This window comes from Ostrea edulis, chromosome 5 (genome assembly GCF_947568905.1).
Source record: "Ostrea edulis chromosome 5, xbOstEdul1.1, whole genome shotgun sequence".
In the NCBI taxonomy this organism is placed as follows: domain Eukaryota; kingdom Metazoa; phylum Mollusca; class Bivalvia; order Ostreida; family Ostreidae; genus Ostrea; species Ostrea edulis.
In genome coordinates, this window is record NC_079168.1 from 52,317,124 (window position 1) to 52,336,725 (window position 19,602).

At 36.6% G+C, this 19,602-nt stretch overlaps 1 protein-coding gene across 1 annotated transcript; it reads left to right on the forward strand.

Moving 5' to 3' along the window:
* The first annotated feature begins 736 nt into the window (after positions 1-736).
* LOC125651856 (aldehyde dehydrogenase 1A1-like) lies at positions 737-14,012 on the forward strand. Its single transcript, XM_048880666.2, has 14 exons — positions 737-879; positions 4,267-4,371; positions 7,226-7,366; positions 7,502-7,628; positions 7,738-7,799; positions 8,025-8,153; positions 8,543-8,656; positions 8,835-8,937; positions 9,405-9,589; positions 10,806-10,970; positions 11,470-11,627; positions 12,556-12,630; positions 13,036-13,075; positions 13,825-14,012. The coding sequence occupies exons 1-14, from the start codon at positions 829-831 to the stop codon at positions 13,855-13,857; spliced, it is 1,488 nt and encodes a 495-aa protein (XP_048736623.2). The 5' UTR covers positions 737-828; the 3' UTR covers positions 13,858-14,012.
* Positions 14,013-19,602: the final 5,590 nt, after the last annotated feature.

Consider the following 19,602-nt stretch of genomic DNA (forward strand, 5'->3'; position numbering starts at 1 on the left):
CAAACATACATGCACTATATCAGACACATATAACTTGACAAATATCGGGACATACTGATAAGATTACCTCTATACGGTATCTCGTTTGTGTAATGTAGAACTATCGTTACTTATATGTACACCGTGAGTTAGGTTCTTTCGCCAATTGTATGAGACTAGAGATTACTTTTTTAAGAATAATCAAATCCACTAAACATCGAGGCGAATGTACAGTACATCATTACGGGTCCCTCATAAAAACGTTCTGATGAAGTTGCGAATTGTGGTAGTCGTAAACATGGCCAAGACTCAAATTCTTCAAAATGCAACTACGTCTGGCACACAACACATCTCTACAGTTTGTAATTTAAATGTCTGATAGTTGTCCGGCAAATTTCGGTTGATTGTGTCAGCCATCTCTGGACTTACTCTAAGAAATGGTGTTTCAACATCCCAGATCCCAACGAACGAACCAAACAACGTTAAACTGTCCATGAACGCGCTGCAGTTATAAAATACAGAAATACTAGATAAATATGATATGTATGTTTAAACGGCTGGAAATTCCGACAGAAATCGGAAAATAATGTAAATTAAGAAATAAATCGTCACGGTGTGAAGGTGGCAGTTCATACCCTCGTGTATTCTCAATTTTTATCTTTAATTTAATGCATGTACATCCATATGAGATTATGTGACACGAGAAACCAATCCAAAACAATATTTGTCATGCGACATATGGGAAAGTCCTTTAATATCATTTATTGATCTGTCTGGCCAGCCATACAAGCCGCCTGACTTGCGTGAGAGCTGACTTTCGTAGCATAACGCAAAACGAGTGCCGTCAGTATGGACCAGTTTCCACAACCTATACGTAACCCTGAGGTCAAATATACCAAGGTAAGCTATTATTTGATGTAGCAAATATATCTAGTTGAAATGGTTCCCAAGTTATATGTGTATAGCAAAGGATAGTCAGCTACAGATGATGAACCGGGCATGAATAGAAACTTGATTGTGGAATATTGTGACACAGGCACTCGACGCTTTAAAAAATGCTTTCCTATAAACAAACCAGTTTGTGCATAGAATTTATAACATTTAATGGATTTCATCTTGGTGTGTAATTTCACAGGTGCTTGTGGACAGGACTTCCGGTACCCCCCTTCTTTTATTTTTAAATGTTCAATTCCTTGGGTATTTCGGACGTATTTTGGATAAAATATGTAACTTCAGAGTTTATCTATTTCAATGGAATACACAAATCTCGCATAGAAACTGTTTTTAAAAATGTCATATCACCGATCATAATATATGTTCATGTATTATGATCGGTGATATGACATTTTTAAAAACGGTTTCTATGTGAGATTTGTGTATTCCATTGAAATAGATAAACTCTGAAGTTACATATTTTATCCAAAATACGTCCGAAATACCCAAGGAATCGAACATTTAAAAATAAAAGAAGGGGGGTACCGGAAGTCCTGTCCACAAGCACCTGTGTGTAATTTTAGAATAAGAAGGTCAAGTATATCAGGTAGCTATTTTTATTGTTGTGACCGACATCGCACACTTTGACATATACACTAAAATGGACACATTCAGATTTGAAAACCTCGTACACATATACAGAGGGACATACACACACACACACACACACACACACACACAGAGAGAGAGAGAGAATATCAGTTGTCAAAGAAATGGTTTATCAGTTTGTCCTATCTTCGAGTGGAGTCGAAGTACTGATACTCATGATAACAGATTTCGCATCTACAGCCCAGTAGCTAAGTACTTCGTTACTAGCTTGAAAATACGGATGTATATTTAATTGCTGTTATAAAATTTAGAAATTCATTTCAAAATTAAGGATTATCTCCCTCATGCATAGCTCTTATCCTTGGACGAATTTGGCTCCACTTTTTTGGCACGCTATTTTTGGCTATATTTAGCTCTAAAACTTCATAGTTATTTCGGATTTCAAACATTTCGATTGAGCATCACTGAAGAGACATTATTTGTCGAAATGCGCATCTGGTGCATCAAAATTGGTACCGTATAAGTTTTACATGCAATAGATGGGACGGCTAGGAACGTAAGCAATATATAAGAACAACTATGTCAGGTGTTAAGATAATCCTCAACGTTGTCCTCTCTGATAAATGTTAACACAGTTACTCTAGGATTTAGAATTGGGCCTGGTAATTACTTTATAGAAATTGTACACGTACTTTGATAAACTTAATGGAATAATTATTATGTCAATAATTAGTGGAAAACTTATGGACAGAGGAAAAAGCTTTCAAGAATTTAAAAATACGTCGAAACCGGCCTCAGGAGCCTACGAAACAATACCTGGCTGTCTTTGTTTACAGTTTGAGTGCAAAACTTATAATTAAAAGTTAGAGAGATGCGAGCTGTTAATTATTGTATGATTGAATAATTTGAAATATCAACGTTGAACTGGCTATCTGATCGACCATCTTTGTTTGCATGTAATGTGCAAAAATAGTCGAAAATGATTAGAGATGCGAGCAAATAAAATCAACTAGTCATATTAAATTTCTCTATGGTACGATGTTGAAAAAATCAAATGTTTTATTATATGATTGAATACATCCGAGATTTTTTGTTGGCCAAGATCTCACAAACTAGAAAAATAGAACTTTCACCTTTACGTGCATTCAAGGAGAATAAAACAAGATTTTTTCAACATTGTACTTAAAAGAAATGGAAAATTTCCAAATTGATACGACTGAGATGACCGGTCAGATATTGTCTGATTAGCTGCAATAGCCGGTTTCAATTTTTTAAAATATGATTTATATTATTATTATTCAAATTATTCATTAATATAATGAACAAATACTTGTGTCTCTAGTCACTGCCAATTAAGTTTTGCAATCTGAGCTACATGGATGACCGATCGGGTATCGTTTCGTAGGCTGTAATATTGATTGACTGATTGTCAGTGGTGGATTTAGAGGGGGCGCAGTCGGCGCCCCCCCCCCCCCCTAAAAATTTTCAAATTTAAGGTAAATTGCGGTATCTTGTTTCGGAAAATGTATTAAACGATAAAAGAAGCAATAATTTCCTCCACTCCCGGAGAAATAAATGACAAAATCCTTTGATTTCTTGAATTACTTTATTGGGAGAACTTAAATGTTTTACAAAAATCCATTAGAATTTGGGTCATTTTATTAATTTCACCTTATCAAAATGATGGAAAATAGTACAAATGACTTAATAGGAGAAATATTTCAAGCCCCATAAAATATGTAAAATCCAGGAGCTTGCCTCATAAAGTGGCGCCCCCGTAACACAATTCCTGGATCCGCCCCTGATTGTATATTGTTTAACATCCCTCTCGAGAATCTTTCACTCATATAGAGTAATCATAATTGCCGGTGAAGGGCTGCAAATTTTAGGTCTATGCTCGAGGCTTATGGTATTTTAGCAGGGAGGGTTCTTTATCGTGCCACACCTGTTGTTTTTGCGGTCTCATCCGAAGGACCGCCCCATTTAGTCGGCTCTTACGACAAGCAATGGGTACTATGGACCTATTCTAACCCGGACCCCCACGGGATCGTAGGCCGGTTTCGATATTTATATTGTACTTCTCGGGTAGCTAAAGCAGGTATTGACCTCCAAAATGTCAATAATTGGGAATCTGAATGTAGAACGATACCAATCATTGCATCCATAGTAACAGTAGCTTATGGTAGCAGGGACTTCACAAATCATTATGCTGTACCCTGGCGTTTAGTTAGAATAATCTAACCGTGTCTCGGGACAGGGCGTAGGAGATTATCACTGTAACGATAGAACATTCTACTGGCGTTCAATGACTAGTCTGTTTAATACTTATAAAGAATGGGTGGGAAGGGAAACCGCCCATCGTCATCCACTTGATGCATGTTGTCTACAACCAAGGAGGGATGTCTAAAGAATGACTAAGTGTTTAATCCATATTAAAGTGAACGACAGGCATTTTTGTGTATAAAACTCAAGTTTTAGGAAAATCATCGTACTTGACCTTTAACAAACGAGGCTATGATACGATACCACCTGAGTATAAAAATATCAGCCACTTTCAGCCACCAAGGCTATATAAAGTAATAAAAAATGACGTTTCCTAAGTACGGAGGCCGAAATGCAGTAAAAAGACCCGCTGAGCGTTTTCTTCTACTTGCATGGGTGTCTAAAGAATGACTTATACATGACATGTACAGTATTGCATGGATGAGAAACACGCCTGGCAAAATTTTCTTATAATCATTTCAGCTCTTCATAAATAATGAGTTCGTGGATTCCATCAGCGGAAAAACATTTCCTACCATCAACCCCACCAACGGCCAGAAAATATGTGACGTGTCAGAGGGCGACAAGGTACTGAACGGACAATTTAATGTTTGATTTAAAGAAACACATCTAATTTTTACTTGCTTCTATTTCATTGTTCATATTTAGCTCACTTGAACCTAAAGCTCACGTGAGCTCATGAATTGGCCATCGGATAACGTGAGTAAATGAATTTTCCCGACGTATTTTTGGGGATGAAGATTTCCATGCATATGGAAATAGTGGAAGGAAAATTTTGATAGATGTAATGAAATATGATAGTTACCAAAACCGAAAATGTTCTTTAGAACCATTGATCATCTGAAACGTAATGTAGAATCTAATTTGTGTATGGTATCACGCCTAATTTGAAAATTGATGATGTATATTATAAAGCGATGTAGTAACTTCCATTATGTTTTTATACCCATCACAAGTTTGGCGGACTATAAGAATCAGCATGACCATCTTTCGTCTTTCCGTCACACTTCCTGTGTCTATCAGTCCTTCCGTCACACTTCCTGTGTCTGTCAGTCCTTCCGTCACACTTCCTGTGTCTGTCAGTTCTTCCGTCACACTTCCTGTGTCTGTCAGTCTTTCCGTCACACTTCCTGTGTCTGTCAGTCTTTCCGTCACACTTCCTGTGTCTGTCAGTCTTTCCGTCACACTTCCTGTGTCTGTCATTCCGGCACACTTCTTAGATCTGTAAATCCTTCCGTCACACATCCGGTGTATGTCAGTCCTTCCATCACGTGTCCTATGTCTTTCAGTCTTTCTGTTACACTTCTCCTCTCCGCTGTAACTTTGTTACGAAATCTGTAGAACTTTTGTCTATTATGTCGCTCAGTAATGTAAACGGCTCAAATACTATCGTTCCAATAACGGCGTGTCACTTCGCTTCCAAATTTCACTCACTGACTGGCCAGGTGTTTTCGATAAATGTGAGTTTGGATGACCACGCTTTGCCATTCCTTCAATGTAATTGGTCACAGAGAACAAAAGTAAAACCCGTTTCATTGAAATATGTGAGAAGCATCGTCCATTTGCACGCTCGATTAAGCGAGGCGAAACGCTACCATTGGAACGATAGTATTTTCAGAGGGCATTGATTTAAACAAAGCAGCGCTCATAGAGATTCTATGGTGGTTATATAGACGGACAGTGTTCATTGATGGTTGGTTGTACATTGTTTAACGTCGAGAATATTTCACTCACATGGAGTGACGTCACCATTGCCGATGAAGGACTGCTAAATTTAGGCCTATGCTCTGCGTTTACAGCCCTTGAGCAGGAAGGGATCTTTATCGTGCCACACCTGCTGGGACACGGGGCTTCAGTTTATGTGGTCACATCCGAAGGACAAGCAAGGGGTACTGAGGACTTATTCTAACCGGGTCCACACGATAACAGAGTTCAATGAGAATCTGGTGCTCATAATAGGCTGATATAGACAGACAGTATTCATTGATTGATTGTATTATGCTAAATGTCCCTCTCAAGAATTTTTCACTCATATGGAGACGTCTCTAATACCGGTGTAAGGCTTCAAATTTAGGCCTATGCTTGGCGCTTACGGACATTGAGCAGTGATGGTTCTTTAGCGTGCCACACCTACAGTGACACGGGACATCCATTTTTAAGGTCATCTTCGATGACCCGTGACATTCACACCTGATGCCGAGAGTGTTTGGCGATTGAACTGGCATTACCCGTTTTAACGACTTAGGTTTGTAGCGGCCGGGATTCGAACTCCGACCTTCCGGCTTCCGCATGCGGGACAAACGCTCTAACCTCTAGAACACCGCGGCGGTTCTAGATTCTATGGTGTTTATATAGGCTGATATAGACAGACAGTCTTCATTAATATTCAGTAGTGCATATATAGACAGACAGTATAGTTTATGATGTTTAGGCTAATGTAGACAGACAGTGTTTATTGATGTTTAGGCTGATATAGACAGCATTTATTGATGTTTAGGCTGATATAGACAGACAGTGTTTATTGATGTTTAGGCTGATGTAGACAGACAGTGTTTATTGATGTTTAGGCTGATGTAGACAGACAGTGTTTATTGATGTTTAGACTGATATAGACAGACAATGTTTATCGATGTTTAGGCTGATATAGACAGACAGTGTTTATTGATGTTTAGGCTGATATAGACAGTATTTATTGATGTTTAGGCTGATGTAGACAGTGTTTATTGATGTTTAAGCTGATGTAGACAGACAGTGTTTATTGATGTTTAGGCTGATGTAGACAGACAGTGTTTATTGATGTTTAGGCTGATATAGACAGACAATGTTTATCGATGTTTAGGCTGATATAGACAGACAGTGTTTATTGATGTTTAGGCTGATATAGACAGTATTTATTGATGTTTAGGCTGATGTAGACAGTGTTTATTGATGTTTAAGCTGATGTAGACAGACAGTGTTTATTGATGTTTAGGCTGATATAGACAGACAATGTTTATCGATGTTTAGGCTGAGATAGACAGACAGTGTTTATTGATGTTTAGGCTGATATAGACAGTATTTATTGATGTTTAGGCTGATGTAGACAGTGTTTATTAATGTTTAGGCTGATGTAGACAATGTTTATCGATGGTTAGGCTGATATAGACGGACAGTGTTTATCGATGTTTAGGCTGATATAAACAGTGTTTATTGATGTTTAGGCTGATATAGACAGTGTTTATTGATGTTTAGGCTGATGTAGACAGTGTTTATTGATGTTTAGGCTGATATAGAAAGTGTTTATTGATGTTTAGGCTGATATAGACTGACAGTGTTCATTGATGTTTAGGCTGATGTAGACAGTGTTTATTGATGTTTAGGTTGACACAGACAGTGTTTATTGATGTTTAGGCTGATATAGACAGTGTTTATTGATGTTTAGGCTGATGTAGACAAAGCAGTGGAGGCTGCTAAGACGGCCTTCAAACTTGGATCTCCATGGAGACGAATGGACGCAAGCAAACGGGGTGCCCTTCTCTACAAAATTGCAGAGCTTATGGAAAGAGACGCACAGTATCTGGGCGTGAGTTATTTTTATAGAAAAAAAACTCCACGAAAGTGAACTCTCGCCTGTGATGTATATATGTCACATGATTGATATTTTCATGAATTTTAGTTACATACAAGCATATTTATATACATGTATGTGTGTATGCAGAGTCTTGAGACCTACGACAATGGAAAGCCGTACCTGAACTCCTATGGGGAGATGATGTTTGCATCTAACATAGTCAGATATTTCGCCGGCAGTGCCGATAAAATTGGCGGGAAAACGATACCTGTTGGTATGTAACCTCGTATTTATTTTCTGCTCGCGTCTGTTATTTTTTGGGTATGGGTAGGTTGATAATAAAGACCTTTCACAAACAAGATGTTGGTGTTTCTTTGTTACAGATGGAGATTTTATGTGTTACACAAGACACGAACCTGTAGGAGTCTGCGGCGCAGTCATTCCGGTACGGTCTGATGACGTAATCAAGTCAAGCTCTATGCACAATTATTGTACATACTTATAATGATTTCAAGTAGTGTAGTTTGAGGTTCAGCTAATACGTACCAGAGTTTCAAATGGGGATAGTGATCCGGGTACGAAAAATAGTTGATACTCTAATCCTTTGTTTTAATGGTTTATTTTAGCAGCTAAGTACTAAAAGCCATTATTTTGAACACATATCTTACAGTGGAACTACCCTGTGTGTATGTTCGCCCTAAAGTTGGCCCCCGCCCTAGCTTGTGGTAACGTGATCGTATTCAAACCGGCGGAGCAGACTCCTCTGACGGCCCTTTATATGGCGGCCCTTTGTAAAGAGGTAAAAGCTTATGTGTATTTCTAACTTCTGCAGGAGAAAGCAAATTCGAGTGTTTTGTAAAAAAAACCAAAAAAAAAAACCCACCAAACATTAAATCCTTTTCCGCGAGACAATATTTTAACCAAGGATAGTTCCTGTGTTTAGCACGGGGAACACATTCTGCAAGTCGACTTCAAGTGTTTCGCAACCTTAAAAGAAACTTCGTTTAAGTTCGTGCAATGTATTTTGAAATTTTCATTGTAACATTTTTCATGTAAAGTCAGATTCGATATAATGTCTGTATATTTACCATGTTGCAAACGTGGAAAAAAAAGCGCGATTACAATATGTATTCCAAAACGTCATTAAGTTCAAAACGTCATGAAGTTCAAAATGTTTGTTCTGTCCAGGCTGGAGTTCCACCAGGTGTTGTCAACGTTGTCAATGGTTACGGACCTACCGCTGGTGCTGCTATCACCGCTAACACAGATGTAGACAAAATAGCATTCACGGGATCCACAGAGGTAGGCATCGCTTTTCGTGATTTTTTAAGCGTGATTTTTGTAGAATATGAAACTGCCAACAATAATAATAATAATTATCTCTATGATAAGTTGATATTGATTTGCTTATCACCCTGTTAAGCATTGAAACAAACAGAGAGATATATAGTTAAATGTTCTATTTTGATTTCACATTCAGGTCGGACAGATTATAATGCAGGCGGCAGGTGCCACGAACATCAAACGCACAACACTGGAGCTTGGCGGGAAAAGTCCAAACGTTATCATGGATGATGCCGACAGTGTGTATAGATGCAAAATTGCTGCATACGACATTCTTGTATTCATATTTTTTGTTGTTGGTTTGCTCTAGTTTACAAGAGCGCCAAATTAGCATAAACTCAAATAATTGAAGATATCTTTAAAGATATCATCAATCCAATAAATGAGTGAGCAATAATTAAATTATTGTGCGCAATAATTGAATTGATGTGCGCATTAATTGAATCATAGCTCTCTTCAATTGAATTGTAGTGTGCATCAATTCAATCGTTGATATCATGAATATCATCTGAAAAGAGCTGCAATTTAATTATAGCACTCATCAGTTCAGCAGAATGATTAATGCCATCAACGATTCTATCAAATAATTAAAGATATCTTCAGTTTTTTGAGATTATGTTAATTTGGCGCTCCATAGAATTGAGAGAATTAATTCATGACAAAGACACATAATACATAATAGCTAAATCACCATTTTACTTTCAAGTTGAATCGGCCGCTGCCTGGTCTCACGAGGCTGTGATGACCAACATGGGTCAGTGCTGCGTTGCTGGCAGCAGGACGTTCGTCCATGAGAAGATTTACGATCAGTTCGTAGCAAAGTGCAGAGAACTAGGGGAGAAGAGGACATACGGGGATCCGTACGAACTATCTACAAAGAATGGGCCACAGGTGCATCACCTTTATATCACATGCTAATCAACTATAATTATTATTAGAACGTCTTGTTGGAGTATGAGACATATAAACAGAAAACGAATTAATATTTTTAGAATGGGGTAAAAAATGGGGCATATAAAAAGAAAATGAATTAATATTGTTTTGTAATTTTACTTTGTTTCCGTGGCCGGGTGGTTAGAGCATAGCGCTCAAAATCACACGGCCTCTCACCTCTGGTCGGCGCTGGTTCGAATCTCGCTCGCGCCGGTAAGTGAGAAAGTTTCCCAGTTTCCTTTCGGAAGGTCGGTGGAAACCCAGTTGGTACATTGTATCTGGGTTCTCTCTTCCACCAACAAAAACTGTGCGCCACCAGATAACTGAAAAATTGTTGAGTGTGGCGGAAAACATCAAAAAACAAACAAACATAAATGTCGGTTTTTACGTCAAGTCACTTGCATGTCACATTACTTTTATTGAGAAATATAACCATTGTAGAACGGCAAGAGTTGCGCTTGCGTATATTTAGGTTTGCTTTTTGTGTGTTTTGAGCTTTATTATTTTGAATCTGTCCAAACTTTAACTGAACTAAGAACAACTTGTAAAGTTTGGTATTTTCCATTACTTGCAGTTTTTTTTAAATTAAGGTAACTCCATACTCGCAGTTTTATCTGATACAAGTTTAAAAAGTGTGTTTATTTCCATTCATTAGAGTTAAAACTAACAAATTCACAAGTAAAATACATAGGTCATCACACTTTTTAAGATGCGAGACGTACATAAACAGAATTGTATATCACCGTCAGAAAATTGCAATTTTCCTTAAACAGCGTTATCAAATTTCATACAAACTGGTTATGACGATACAATAGCATTCATAACAATTTCATGAAACTGTATCTTCACAAAAATATACAAAATATCTGTAAAATATAAAGGAAATCTATCGCATAATAGACTTGATAAAGAAATCAATAAAAACAGAGTTATTGCCCTTGGATTCAACATTTAAAAAAAACAAAAACGTATAATTGATTATTCATCTGTACCTTACGACTTTTGAAATAGTATATCATTTTAAACAAGATTTTTTACAATACCTTTTGGAAAAGACTCCACCAAAATTTATGTTCCTATCATACATAAATCTAAATAAATCATTGATTTTGCAATATCTGATGACATCACAGGATGGTGGAATTATTTTAACAGGATATTTTCTTTTTTAAAGGTTGACAAGGAACAGTATAGTAAGATTATTGAGTTGATCGAGTCCGGAAAGAAGGAGGGAGCCAAGGTAGAGTGTGGAGGTGAAGCCGTGGGAGGGGACGGGTTTTTCATCAAGCCCACAGTCTTCTCGGGGGTGACAGACAATATGAGAATTGCCAAGGAAGAGGTATGTGCTTACGGCTGATTTCATATGGTTTAAGCATTTGTTATTCATTCTCCTTAAATCAAAGACAGGTATCTTTGCGGTGTTTGTAGAGCACTAATGTCTTCTCAAACAGATAAAAAATTTGAATTCTTTAAGAAGGTACTGTACATCTCATAATGGCTGACTTCCTTTTAAATTATGGATGAAAATATTAATATCAGCAATATTAGTCTACTCATTTAGAAAATTCTAGCCTAGCTGAGTAGCTCAGTGGGTTAACACGTCGACTGCTGAACTGTAAATCGCGTGTTCGAGTCTAGTGGGAGTTTTAAATTTTTCTCAGATTACTCTCTACTAAAACTGCATTTTTTGACTAAATAAAGTAAATTTGAAAGGTTTCAATTTCAAAATATTGTTGTACATATCGTCCACTTTTCATCCATATCAAATTTCTCTGGTGTAGCATACTTCCTTAAGCTCTTTGAATTTACAGAATTCTTTTAGCTCTTTGAATTTACAGATTTTTGGCCCAGTCCAGCAGATCTTTAAGTTTAGTACACTGGACGAGGTGATCGAGCGAGCCAATGCCACGCACTACGGTTTAGGGGCTGCTGTGTTCACCCGAAACATCGACAACGCCATGTTGTTTGTACAGGGGGTTAGGGCTGGCACCGTTTGGTATGTTAACTACATATCTCAGTTGATTGTTAATTCTTTTGAAGTATGCTCCAATCATTGTGATAGTATCATGTTTTCTCTGTCTTTTTTATCACCAACACTTACGACTATTTTATTGATTGATACATTGTATGACATATCGTTTTATATTAGAAGATTATCTAAGTTTTGGTACTTGTAATCAATCCCTTCGTTTGATTGACAATAAAATACTGTATACAGGGTTATTTTCGCCCCGTTTTATTTTCGCCTTTATACACTTGCAGACAGTTTTGCCCCGTTTTAAATTCGCCTAGACACAGTTTTGTTAAAAGAGAGAGAAGAGAAGAAGAAATTCGCCCAGTCTTAAATTCGCCCACCGACAACAAGGGTGAAAAGGGCGAAAATAAAACGGGGGCAAATATTTACCTGTATGTATTTCCCATGTTCAGATCGATAAGTCAGTGCTTGTCAATAAGTTCATACTTTTCAAAATACAAAATGGTGTTTTACATTTTCCGGTTGGTTTTCAGTTTTTTGTACGTGTACATGTAAACAATTCAAGAAACGAAAAATATTTACATCAGCAAATCAACCAAAACACATGGTAGAATTGCAAGTGTTGTCGCAACATAGAATTTGATATATGAAAACAAATCCTATATAGTTGCATAAAAATTTACATACGAAAATATTAGAAATACATTTGTTGTTTACTTCACAAAGTTACTCTGACGTCAAGTGGGTGGTGCTTGTATGGAAATAGGTTAGAAATAGATGTACATGTATATGGAAATTGGATCACCTTTTTGTGAGAGCACTTGCTAATGTTTGACTTGGATCCTTTCATGCAAGAACCCCCACCCACCCACGCCCAACTATGGATTGATATGATAAAAGCAAAACACTAAGAAGCACATAATCGTATGATTAAAATTCACTTTTCTAGGGTCAACTGCTACAATCCACCATGTTATCAAGCGCCATTTGGAGGATTCAAAATGTCGGGTTTGGGAAGAGAAATGTGAGTACAGACTGAATAGTATTAAACGGATCACGCTCGTCCTTTTCCGTAACCGGTTACGGAAATAGCCGAGTAGTTACGATTGGAACAGTATAACAGGTAGAGGGGAGTGTTACAATACCAATCCCCCTTTATTTTGGTTAAGAGAATTTTCATCAAATGAATGTTATCTAATGCCACAAATTGGGGTCTGCAATCCTCCACCCTTATAAGCCGAATTTCTCTATTTCTTTATCTCTCTCTTTCTCTCTCTCTGAAGATTGCATATTTAATATATTAATTTTCAAACGTTAAATAAACTTTGCAATTTAATTCATTTTTAAAACATGTATTGTTCTCAATTTGAATACCAGAAATGATATTAATGATGAGGAGAATATCAAGGTATACTGTATATACTTTCAGGGGTGAATATAACTTAAGCCAGTATCAGGAAGTTAAAACGGTAAGTTTCACTTCCCTTGAAATCTTGTAAATCTTTGATAACCGATTTTGTAATCTTTGAATAAAAATTTCACTAGCTGTTTTGTCAGTATGTGATCCTCGGGTAGAATTTTCATTTGTTCTGGTAGACGCAAAACATTTACACCCTATATAGTATATGTATTTGACCTTCATATAAAAATGTTTATTATATGATTGAATAATTCCTAGCTCTCTAATTGGCTGAGATCCAACAATGTAGAAATCATACTACGTTATGTTTACCTGCACGTGACCTTCCAGGTGAACATAAGGAATTATTTTTTCCACATAGGACCAAAAATAGGTCGGGAACTTCCAATTTGACGCGATCGATTATACTTATTTTTGCCGTCCAATGAAATTCCGCGTTTCTCACTGGGTTCGGCTAAGATTTCAGCAGGTTTGTTTTCCGGTCTCACATTAACAATCTTGAAGGGTTTTTTAATCATTTAATCATATAATAAAACAATCATTGCTGTTTTTGAGGTCAATACGATGATTTTGCCACCTTCGAAGTACAATATTCACCTCGCCCTTCGGGCTCGGTGAATATTGTATTCCTCAGGTGTCTAAATCATCGTATCTCAAAAACAGCAATAATTGTATAATGTGAGAATTTTCCAGGAAATCAAAGAGTTTATAAGTTGTAGTCCGATTTTTAATGCAAACGTGAAATCGAAAACCCAAATCCAGAATGACTGGATTATTTGGTGTTTTTTTTCCTTTCAGGTAATGATAAAGATTCCCCAGAAGAATTCTTAGACAACACGACCCTTTCCAGCAGTGGTAGACCTCTCCAGGCAGTTGGAGGCGTTAAGAATACAGTACAGTGTACTGGTTTGACTCTGAAATATAAGATATTCTCTATATTTGGAGCATTGTTTTTGAAGTTACTTGGAATAAAAATTAAACTATAATTATTTCTGTTATCCGTACACCATTCTATGTATGAATCAAAGTAAAACGGAATTGTAGAGATGTTGGAGAATTTTTTAACAGTTTTAGATTTTTACCTATTCATGACGCCTACGACTGTAGCTGTGAGGATTCTTTATTGTGCCAACGTCTGGCGTGACACGGGACCTACATTTTTTAGGTTATATCCTAAAGACCCGTGACTTTCACTTGTAATACCGAATAGTGACTATTTATGTTCAACGTCCTATGTTTGATGCGGCACCAGAATATCTAAATCTGTGCGCATTTGATAGCATTAATTTTTCTGTTTAATTGATTTGTTGCTATCTTCAAATGAATTTATGATATCAACAGATGAAGTGATGGGTATTATAATTAAGCTGAAGAGAGCAATTCAGTTAATACGCACATCGATTCAATTACTGCGCGCAATAATTGAATTATTGTTCTCTTCTATTGAGTTACTGAGCACACCAATGCCTGCGATGATTATTACCCTCTTCGATTGAATTAATGATATCAGTATATCAATTAATGTGCGCAATATATTTTTTAGGAACAACAAATATTTAACCTCCTTTTTTAAATTTCATATGTCGAATGAATTATTCTCATTGGAAACTTTTATTTGAATTTTATACCCATTTGTTGCAAATGACGTGGGTCATGCAGCCGGGTTTTATTTTACTGTCTTATGACGTCATAATCGTTTCATTGTTGTGATGTCATAATAGTTTCTGTTATCGCTTCACAAGAAGTTTGTTGGAAGACTGTAAAAGTTGAATATTGTTAAAAAGCCACCTTCTATCTCAAGTGTCTGGTAAGTACTATACAAACAGCCCTAGGGCTACTTTTATTTCCGATTATCTACTATTGTCTGTAATACTAAATTAGGAGGCAGATTTTTTTTTTGGTACCAACAATTATCTGAAATGGCAAGGCATAAAAAAATGTTTTTATTTTATATGGTTGTTTGGTCATGATCTGTACTATATCATAACTTCCCTTCAATTGTATCCACTCCAAGAATTAATGAACACAGACGGTATTATGGAATCCCATTGTTGCCGTGTGCTCCATCGTGTCATCACCGTGATAGTACTAAGCTAGGATGGCGATGTCACGATGGAGCACATGGCAACACCAGGATTCCATACGGTGTACACAATTTTAGAAGCTTCGCATGCGTTTGTTTTTGTTTTCTTGACAACTTGAATGTGTGTATTGGAGTTTAATCATGTTTTGAAAAGTCATTGTGGAAGAAAATATACATATACGTAAGGTACCCTCATTTCCTTTTTCTTATTCTATTTTGCCAATTTTTCCCAGGTTAAGGGGTTGAAATCTATTATACTTGAACTGAGAAATATTGCAGATCACAATCCACTGACTAGATGACCACAACGGGACAATTCACAAAAATGAAGTGAAATGCAAAATCAAAACATTTTGCATTTGAGAGAGAGAGAGTGTGTGTATGGATGAGTGTATATTTGCTCGACCAAGGGTTAGGTTTGCAAGTGAATGATTTGCATAGAATTTCTGGGAATCAAAATTGGAATTTTGTGACCAAAGGTATCTGATAATATGCTCTTCTAAAAAAAAGATTTTGAATGGCATATTTTATTGAATGATTGATTGATTGTATATTGTTTAACGTCCCTCTCGAGAATCTTTCACTCATGGAGACGTCACCATTGCCGGTGAAGGGCTGCAAAATTTATATGGAGGGTAATCGTGTTCAAAAATCCAAGCATGTAAACTTGTTAATTGAAACATGCAACCTTGTTAATTTCTGTTTCAACTATGTATGTTTGTAACTCGGGGGATGCAGTTAATGTTTCTCAGAAATGTATACCTCAGTGTTGTATTCTTCATTTGTGTAATCGTTTGATTTCTGATTTTACATTTCTCTTTATAAAAAAGCATCATTGTTTCTTAAGTTATACGCGGTCATCCCTACGGTATTTCCGTTTGTAAACTTAGTATTTACATAGCTGTACCTTACAACATCGCATCTTACACGTTACAAGTCAACAAATGTCAAGTTTACATGTTTGGCGAATTTCGATATGACCATATATGGAAAGACAACGGAAATTTATGATTACTACCAGTGGCGGATTTAAGGGGGGGGGGGACGCAGCCCTAAAATTTTCAAATTTAAGGTAAATCGTAGTATCTTGTTTAGAAAAATGTATTAAACGATAAAAGAAGCAATAATTTCTTCCCCTCCCGGAGAAATAAAGAACAAAATCTTTTGATTTCTTGAAATACTTTATTGGGAGAACTTAATTTTTTCGAAAAACCCTTAAAATTTGCGTCATTTTTATAAAAAATGAGAAAATAGTACAAATGACTCAATAGGAGACGTATTTCAGGCCCTATAAAACCTGTAAAATTCAGGAGCTTCTGGGGACTTCGCCCCCTGGGCCCCCACCTCATAAAGTGGCGCCCCCCGTAACCACAATTCCTGGATCCGCCCCTGACTACCGAGAACCGAAAGAAAATCATGTGCTACACGGGCAGAACACAACCGGTATATTCTCGCCAAATTGTACGTACTTGGGTGAAACGTCACCAATGAACAATATATTTCCGGAATAGAATTAATGTTAACGTATTTTAAAAATTCGAAAAATTAATCATAATAAAGTCATATCTATTAGATCTAAAATACCTTACATATCTTATTACATTGCGAATTTTACGAGGTACAACTGGACTGAAATTACATGTTAGTTTGGTAGGCTATTTTTTTCTTCAATTATATCTAGGGCTGAAATAAATCAAAATACGTATATATTTTTAAATTATAATATGTAGCAATATGTAAGGAATTAGTTGTCAGAAATTTAACTCAACTTAATTTTTGTTGCTCAAAGAATGACAAAGAGTATCGGCCACATGACGTGGCTTTTCTGAAAAGGGGGTGGGTGGGGGCAGAGGAGAGATCGTTTAAAATTCTTGACAATCTAGCAAAAAAGGGGGACCCCCCAAAGAACCCCATAAAATATGTTGTCTATTCCAAACTAACAGCCTGAGGGAGGGGGGGGGGGGGCTTAGTCCTTCAATTCATTATTTACAACAATGTACATGTAATGGGGGGGGGGGGGTGCCATCCAATATACCTTAGTTTCTATGTGAAAATACCTTTCCACGTAAAAAATAAGGTAAATCAATTTTATGAAAATTAAAAATGTCCCCTTTCTGTTTTAACGTGCCTGAGTATAAGATGGTCGAAATCAAGGATATCAAATGTGATTATCCACTCAAACAACTTCTTTGAGACTTCATCTCCCACAAAATTTATAAAGAGGAACACTTTAACAGAGACGGGATGCCCCTTATTGATTGTGGAAAAACTTTCTACTACAGTTTCTTTCAGCCATTTGACTGGCCCTGTAAACTGCAGTACCACTGCACTTTTAATATTACATACACATACGCATAGGCGCCCTCGGGTGATACCCCTACTAGGATGGGATAATTTCCGATGTCTCCCTGCTATAAACAGCCCATAAATAACGTTTTCAATTTTCATAAATATTTTATTCTAAAAATTTAGAACGTTTATATCTGAATGTTTTAGGCATGTTTGATTAGATATTCATATCATGCACCAAATCACAGCAAAATTTGGACTCTAGAATCCTTTATTTGCAAGGAAAACATTTTATTTTTATCATTCGGGAACAAAGCACAAAAAATCATATAAAATAACCGAGAGCTTGTTTCAGTCTTTCGCTGGTGAAATCACACTTCATAAGAGGTGTTTTAACGAGCCATTAAGTAAAATTTTAGTGTAATAAGCAACCTACAATGATGCATTTTTATAAAGAGAAATGTAAAATCAGAAATCAAACGATTACACAAATGAAGAATACAACACTGAGGTATACATTTCTGAGAAACATAACTTACACCCCCTGATCCTGAGTTACAAACATACATAGTTGAAACTGAGAAATTAACATGGTTGCATGTTTCGATTAACAAGGTTACATGCTTGGATTTTTTAACACGATTACCCTCCATAAATTTAGGCCTATGCTCGGAACTTACGGCCTTTGAGCAGGGAGGGATCTTTATCGTGCCACACCTGCTGTGACACGGGGCCTCGGTTTTTGTAGTCTCATCCGAAGGACCGCCCCATTTAGTCGTCTCTTACGACAAGCAAGGGGTACTGAGGACCTATTCTAATCCGGATCCCCACGGGACTTATTGAATGAGCTTACATATTGATGATTATGTATACTGAGCAAAAAGAAAATATGCAGATTTTACACATAACTCAGTTACAATCTCATTAGAAAAGGTCATGTTGATAGAATAGAATGGGGATGATGGCATATGTCGCTGTTGTGACGTCATAATGATTTCATTATTGTGACGTCATAATCACTTCCCTGTTGTGACTTCATAATCATTCCAGGAACATTACTGCATCGAATACTGTTTCTATCTCCAAGTGTGCGGTAAGTGTTATACATACAGTGATAGGGGTTCTTTTATTTCCGATTATTTAATTTGCCATGCTACAGTTCTATTCATATAATAGGAAGCAGATTTTTAAAACAAACTATCCTCGGAAACTTCGAAGCATGAAAAAGTTTATGAGATTGATCACTGTTCGTTATCTTCACCGTTCATCTGACTGTTTTAGCCATGATCTGTATACAAAGTATCATAACCTCCCTTGGAATCATTTCATCTTTCCCAGATGGTATTCTAAAAGCCTCGCATCCATCAGATTTTTAAAATTTTAGGCCTAAATACCACCTTTTAGCTTTGACAACTTGTGCATGTGCGTTGAAAGCTTAGTCTATAGACCTTCTCCCGGCATTGAAATGCAAAATTAACAACTTTTTTTATACATAGAAAGGTCTCTGTTATCAGTTGAGTAAGAAAACTCGCGGTTTGCATGAAGGGGGGGGGGTGTTTTAGGAAACTTGCTTGGCTTAGGATATGACATTTGCATAGAATTCTCTGGTCCCCACAATTGGAATCTTGGGATCAAAAACCTTTTAATGGCAAATATGATATGTATCAACAGTTTTAAGGATGAGTACCGTGTATCAGAAACTCGCCCGAGATGAAATAAAATATATCGTTGTCCGGCTAAAACATTACATCTATACTGAAAGTTTGAAGGTTAATTCACTTTATTGATTACCACATGATATCTATTTATATTACACACAATATTAAGTGGGGACACATATTGATAATTAATCACATTGAGCAAAAGAAATTATGTAAAACAGTATTCATATACATGTACTGTACATAACATAGTTATCGTGATGGACCCAGGATATCATTAGCGGTCATGTTGAAGTCTTAAGGGTTTTTCTCAATATTGAAGTAGAATTAAATTTTAAAAAGTATTTGATTATTAAAGTAAGAAAATTCCTGGGTTGGATTTGAGGACAGACAGGTAGGGACTTGGTTGGAATAATGTTTACATCACATCGGTAGGATCAACTTGGAAACCAATAAAGTAATTATGTCTATATGACTAAAGAAGATGTATAACTAAGTTTTAAATATATCTCATTCTGATTTCAAGTGCCTATATGTATATGA